The sequence below is a fragment of the Magallana gigas genome, chromosome 6 (assembly GCF_963853765.1).
Source record: "Magallana gigas chromosome 6, xbMagGiga1.1, whole genome shotgun sequence".
NCBI classification, from domain to species: domain Eukaryota; kingdom Metazoa; phylum Mollusca; class Bivalvia; order Ostreida; family Ostreidae; genus Magallana; species Magallana gigas.
Window position 1 is genome coordinate 37,704,057 of NC_088858.1, and position 7,134 is coordinate 37,711,190.

At 39.4% G+C, this 7,134-nt stretch overlaps 1 protein-coding gene and 1 long non-coding RNA gene across 2 annotated transcripts; one reads left to right on the forward strand and one right to left on the reverse strand.

Moving 5' to 3' along the window:
• Positions 1-336: 336 nt before the first annotated feature.
• On the reverse strand, positions 337-1,388 carry LOC136276381 (uncharacterized). Its single transcript, XM_066088273.1, has 2 exons — positions 1,325-1,388; positions 337-782 (listed from the first exon to the last, which is right to left on the reverse strand). The coding sequence occupies exons 1-2, from the start codon at positions 1,386-1,388 to the stop codon at positions 337-339; spliced, it is 510 nt and encodes a 169-aa protein (XP_065944345.1).
• Positions 1,389-4,828: 3,440 nt separating this feature from the next.
• LOC136276612 (uncharacterized) lies at positions 4,829-6,832 on the forward strand. The gene is made up of 3 exons (XR_010715139.1): positions 4,829-5,312; positions 5,701-5,795; positions 6,268-6,832. It is a non-coding gene; the product is annotated as an uncharacterized lncRNA (long non-coding RNA).
• The last annotated feature ends 302 nt before the right edge of the window (positions 6,833-7,134 follow it).

The following is a 7,134-nucleotide window of genomic DNA, read 5'->3' on the forward strand; positions in this document are numbered from 1 at the left end:
TGTGGAGCAAACTCAGTTTTGAGTGTCGTGACTCCAGTGCTCGAGATTCCATGGTGAGCAGATTAAAACAAGTTATATACACAGATAAAAGTTAAAAGCGAGCTGTCTAATGGTGCAGGATAGTAGACACGCTAATGGTGTTGATGGCGTGTCTAAAGGTGCCTACAGAAAGAAAATTCCTAATTGTGGCTGGGATGTTGTTCCATGCCACAATCTCTGCTGGAAGAAAGGAATACTTGCGGACATCTATCTTGGTGCTGATCTGCCGGATGTTGTTGGCGGTGGAACCACGTGCTCTGCTGGAGTTGGTATGCAGTATATAGAGAACCTGGACCTCTACAATGTTGTGTAGTATATTTTGTAGAGCATGATGATGCGGTTCCTGGCTCTCCGGTGCTCCAGTGGTTCCCATCCTAGCTGGTGTAACATGCTAGATATACTGCCTGGGTCCCTGGATCTGTAGTCCCCTGTGTAGGCTGCTTGGCCGTTCTCTAGCTGACTGATCAGTTGTTGGTAGGGATCCCACACAACCGATGCATATTCTAGTACTGGACGCAGAAGAGTTGTATATGCCTGGCTTCGGGTGCTCTCTAGGCAATTTCTGAGGTTCCTACTGAGAAATCCAACTGATCGTATGGCTTTGGCCGAGGTTGCATTGATGTGTTCACGCCAAGATAGGTCCTCGCTGATGGTGACTCTGAGGTATTTACCACTTGGGACTTCTTCCAAGGGGTGGCCATGTGGATGGTATGAAACCTTGAACAGGTCCGGGAAACTATTTTCTGTGACGTTGGAATAAATTTACATACTAAATGAGGCACAGACGTAATTGACACACTGACCAATCAGCTGAATGACATCCCTGGGTTGAAATGCATCATGGGTTACTACAAAAAATACTACGTTTAAAAAATGCTACTTTTTCTAATTGCTTTTGGAAAGGCATTTTTAATTTTTTCAAGCATTTTGTACACTTGAAACAATATTTACATCATCATCTACTATTTCCATGCTCACATTTACAAACACTCATTTTACAATGGTAAAAGTCTGGGTTCATCAACTGCATTGTATAAGTCTATTTGTTGACAAAAGCCTAAGTCTAATTGTTGACAAAAGCCTTAATGCTAGCGCTGATTTTTTTTTTAGTGAAGACAGATTTCACGTGATTTCATGGTCCTGAGCATTCGACTCGGAGGTGTTCTTACATTGTCAGGCATTCAAAAGACCTCATGTGGCCATTTAAAGCCTATGGCGTTTCCTTGCAATATGGATGGTTGTACATTTCTAGGGGTGGAAAGCCATCTGCCAATCCCTCTCCCACTTCTTCTGCTGGAGTTGGACTGTATCGCTGGTTGAACAAATCGTTCTGTAGACGAGGCAGTCATCAGCAAAAAGTTTTACGTTGGACTGGACAACTTAGGGAGATGGTTGATGTAGGTCAGGAATAATAGGGGTCCCATTACTGTGCTTTGGGGAATTCCTGAGATGACATGACGTCTACGATGTTAAAGGACAATCCTTCAACCAGCACTCTCTGTTTTTTGTCAGTAAGGAAGCTCTCAATCCATTGTAGAGTGTAGCCTCGGATTCCATAGAAGTTCAGCTTGTGAAGCAGGCGCCGATGTGGTACCTTTTCGAAGGCTTTGGCAAAGTCAAGCAGTATGACGTCAATCTGGTTGCCGTTCGACGTGTTACTGGCCAGGTCTTGAACTGTGGCTACAAGCTGGGTTTCACACGATCCCCTATAACGGAACCCGTGCTGGGCTGGTGTGTGGATGGAGTTCCTTTCAGAGTGGTCCATGATGTTGGAATGGAGGATATGTTCCAACATTTTGGAACAGACCGACGTGAGATACGGGGCGATAGTTGGCTGCCGTACTCTTGTCGCCTTTCTTGAAAATTGGGACGACGTGGGCTATCCTCCAGTCATCTGGTACTTGGCCACCTTCTAATGACATTTGAAAGAAGAAAGTCAAAGCTGGTGTGATCTTTTCTGCTAGTTCCTTCAGGAAACGTGCCGATATGGCATCTGGTCCTGTTGCCTTGTGTGCATTAAGGTTGCTCAATAGCTTATGAACGCCACGTGGACTGATGACTATGTTGTCCATTGTTGAGAATGGGCTGGGACCCTTGTCTGGAGTTTGGCTAGTGTCCTCTGTAGTAAAAATGGATTTAAACTGTTTGTTTAGGATGTTAGCGTTGGATTGTGGGTCGCTGGTTATAAGTCCATCTGAGTTCCGTAATGGTGCCACGCCAGAGGCTTCTTGCTTATTACTCTTTATAAATGACCAGAACTTCTAAGGGTTCTCTGAGGCACTAGGAGTTAAGATGTCATCGATATATTGTTGGTAGGCACGACGGATGGTTCGCTGGCATTTTGACTTAAAAGACAAGTATCTACGTTGGTCTCGCTTGTTCTTTGCTGCCTTGGCTTTCTGGAATGCACGGTGTTTTCTGCGCGTCAGTCGCCTGCTTGTTGTGTCAATCCAAGCGTTTGTTGTTTAGGATCTGGTACTCTTGTGGGGACATGCTTGTTGATAATGTCTAGTACAGTGTCTCTAAAGAGCTCCCAGTGGGTGTTGACAAATGTAAAAGGCCTGGTGACGAAATCTTGTACAAAATTGGACACTTCTTGGCGCAAAAATTCATGTCTGCCTTGTCTCATGGGTATATTTCCCAACGGACTGGTTTGCTTCTAAGTAGTTGTATCAATGAGTCTATTAGCACTGCTTCGTGGTCGCCGACTCCTGGGATTACTTTGCATCGTTGTACAAGAGAAGGGTTGTTTGTGAAGAACAGGTCCAGTATCTTGTCTCCCCGTGTGGGTGTGTTCACAAGCTGTTGTCCTCCACAGTCACCAGGTATGTTGGTGTACTCTGCTGACATTTTGCTTGGGTAGAGATGAGAGTTGATTGACAGGGTGGGCCAGTCTATATCTGGGAGGTTGAAGTCGCCAGTCAATCAAAAGTCAGTTTTTTGGGTTATCTGATCGGACCTTGCTCATCTCTGCTACAGCCATGCATGCGTTGTCTTCGCAGGTGATGTTTGGCGGTCGGTAGTAAGCTCCAATGATGATGGACTTCTGTCTGGTTTGCTGGAGTCTAACACATAGGAGCCCGTGGTCTTTGCTGGTGAATACTGGCGTGCACACCAAGTCGTTCTTGACTGCTATGAGTAACCCACCATAAGAGTCCGTTCTATCCCGTTTGAATACTTTGTATGTTGTATATTCGTGTTCAATATTATTTTAAATAAAGAAGCACTAATATAAAACATTTTATAAAAGTAGTATATACTCAGTATACATATACATACTGCCACATGTAAGCAATGTCAAAACTCGTATTTAAATATTTTTTTTATTTAAAAAAAAAAACCCACAGTAGTTCACTGACCGAGCTAACTTATTTGTTTTGGATAACTATTTAGTAAGTCGTACCAAATGTTGGAGAACTAAACACGACTCGTATAAAGCATGACTACTTAAACACTATCAGCATGCGGGTACATATATGTGTTATATTTGTGAATATATATATATATATATATATATATATATATATATATATATATATATATATATATATATATACTAAAGCTTACCAAAAGGTCAGCAGTAGATGGCCCAGGTCCTCAGTCCCAAGATACGTGTGAACGTCTCCAGGACAAGGGAATAAAGGCGCTGATTAATGTTCAGTTTAATTGAGTTCTATTGTTAAGTGGCACCGAGCCCGACGTAAATACCACATTCCCCCCAATCATGTAGGAAAAATTATTATATATATACGAATAAATCATGGTATGAGTTATCCAAAATGAATTCCTCACAAAAGGAGGTTGAAAAATACATCAATTGTCGTCTGTACGCATGGTACGCGTGGATTATCAACGATATACCAAAAGTAAGTAAGAAAAAACATTATATTCAATAAAGCTATATAAATAACTTACATTTATGTACATTGTAATGCACAGTGCCAAAAAGATGTGTAAACATCTCGATAAGACACTTCCATTATTTTTATATGACAATTAATGAAGTCTGTAGACAAATGAAGCTATAGATACATACTAATTTAAATCTGTCTATCTCTCGATAATACTCGTATGGACGGCATAAAAATGATACTAAGATGTGTAAACATCATAGTATATTGGAGGCATAAAATCAAGAGATATGAAAACATACAGGTAAATTAATATTCTGTACTTTATACCTTCTGAGACCGGTCTGTATAAAGTACATTGTTTCTTTTTCTTTTTAGAAATGTTTGCAACTGGCACATTTTCCTTTTCTTCATCATCAGAATCCGGACTGTAATCAGGCTTAAAATTCATCTCGTCAAACACAAGATCAAGAAGACCCTCAGTGGAAGCCATTATGATGTTGTCATCTGTATACGCAAGAAAAGTAATCTTTATAATAATGGGAAAAAATATATCTGTTGAATACTTTATGCTGTAGTCAACAGATCACTGTCCTAAATTATTTTTTCTCAAAATATATACATGTATTTACATATTCAGAAATGCTTAAATCTGTGAATAAAGTGTAAACTTCTTTCAACAGATTTTAAGATTTCAACCTTATCAAATATCTACATAATTTTCATAGCAAACCAGTCTTGCTTAAAAGTACTTATCAGCATAAAAAAATACAATAATGAAAGATTTAACTACAATAATCTTTCAAGTATCCTGGCACTCTGACATTTCTCCCCCTTCTTATTTGGTGTACCCCTGGTGCATTATCTGAAGTGTCATCTGTTTTGCAGGGTACCGAAATGAGGGATGCATTATCCATAGAAGTGCCAGAAATGTCATTGCTTGAGCAATCAATGGCAACCTCATCCTGTTCTTCATTGGGAAGAAATAATTGGTTACGCATCTGTCCGAGAGCAAATGGAATTGGGCCTTTTGAAATTTTGATTCGATCATGGTGTACAGTTTGCTTTCCTTTTTTATTTTGAATCGTATATAGAGGGGGTTTTGAATCTACTACCAAATAAGGTCCTTTCCATGGGGATTTCAATTTGCTTGACTGTCCAACTTTGGTGGCAGAATTAAACAGTAAAACTACATCACCAATCTGATAACTGTTTTCTAAAACTCTTAAATCATAATTTTTCTTTTGCCGAAGTTGGGCAGACTTGAGATTTGTTCTACAGATTTCATGAGCTTCAGACAGATGTTTTTCCAATTCTTGTACCCAACAGGATGGTTCAGCAGTTTTCAAAATCTGATCGTGAGCACCCGTCATAATGTTCGAAGGACGTATCACCTCCCTACCTAACATCAACCGATTTGGGGTAAAGCCTGTTTGTTTATGTATAGTTGCTCGAAGAGCCATGGCTAAAAGAGGAAGATATTTGTCCCACTGTCTGTCTTTATTCTCTATAAAACAGCGAATCATTTGAACAATAGTCCTATTATACCTTTCAACTTGCCCATTAGAACTAGGGTGATATGGAGTTGTTCTCTTCTTTACAATTTATAATGTCTCACACAATGATTTGAACAATTTTGATTCAAATTGCCTACCCTGATCAGTAAAAATTTCTAGTAGACAACCAAAAGTAACAATGAGGTGTTCTAAGAACATTTTTGCAATTTTTTCTGCATTTTGCTCTGGAATAGGAACTAACTCAATCCATTTGGAAAACTGATGTACTATTACCAAAACATATATGTTTCCAGATTCGCTAGGAGGAAATGGACCTAAGATGTCAAGATGTACTCTTTCCATGGGATACCCTGCCTGAAAAGATTTCAAAGGAGCCCTAGCAGTTTTAGTAGGTTTTTTATTTAGGTTGCATACTGAGCAAGATTTTACATAATCATAACATTCTACGGTCATATTTGGCCAGTAAGCATCTGATTTAAAATTTGCTAATGTTTTCTCAATGCCTAAATGACCTGCAGATTTAACATCATGACAAAGATTCAGCACTTCTTGTCTTAGAGATGTTGGAACTACAAGACATAGAATTGTATCGGGGTGTTTCAGCCATTCGTAATGTAAAACATTGTCTTGAATGAGAAGCCTATCTTTGCACAACCGCAAAGCTTTTGTTTCGGGGCTTGTTAACCTGATTTCAAGATCAGCTGGTTCTACTTGATTTTTAAGCCAATGAATAACTGGTTCAATATTTGCATCATCTTTCTGAAGTTGAGCTATATTTTGAATTGTGTCACACCAATTGCAACCTACATGTTGTTGTTGTTGTTGATTGTTTGAATTTAACTGTGTTGTTAATATTGTAGGTGTTTTATTGTGTTCAGACTTAATGGAAAGAGGGATTACATCGTCAACATCAAGCTGAAACCTAGACCATTAGTGGTGAGCCCGTGTACAATAGTGACAACCCAGACAAGGAAGATTTTCTGGAGAATTTCCAGCATCATAACATGCACACTCTGAGTTTCTGGAATTCTAGAGAGGGCATCTGCATTTACATGAGAAGATCCAGACCGGTGTTTAATCTGAAAATCATAGGAAGATAGTTCTTCTAGCCACCTTGCTAATTGACCCTCTATATGTCTAAATCTCATCAGCCAAGTGAGACTGTGATGATCTGTCCGAATCAAAAATGGTTTTCCTAATAGATAATGGCGAAAATGTCTACAAAATTTGACCACGGCTAACAACTCTTTTCTTGTGGTACAATATTTTCTCTGTTCTTTAAGAAGGGCGTGACTAGCATAGCTAATGACTTCTTCTTTACCATTATTGATCTGATATAAAACAGCCCCAATAGAATGATTTGAAGCATCAGTATCCAGTAGAAAAGTACCGTCTGGAGATGGAAATTTAAGACACTCTGGATTGATGAGGGTTTGTTTGAGGGTTTGTATCAAACAGTCAAAAGCATATTGTTGTTCTTGGGCCCATAAAAATTTGGTCTTCTTTTGAAGTAAATCATACAAGGGTATTGCAATGTTTGCAAAGCCTTTAATGTGGTCCCTGTGATAATTTGCAAAACCCAGAAAAGCTTGAACCTGTTTTTTGTCTTGGGGAATGGGCCAGTTCTTAATAGTTTCGATCTTATCAGGGGAAATGTGTACACCTTCGAAATTGATAATTCTCCCGAGAAATTCTACTTCTCTTCGAAAAAGACAACACTTTTTTGG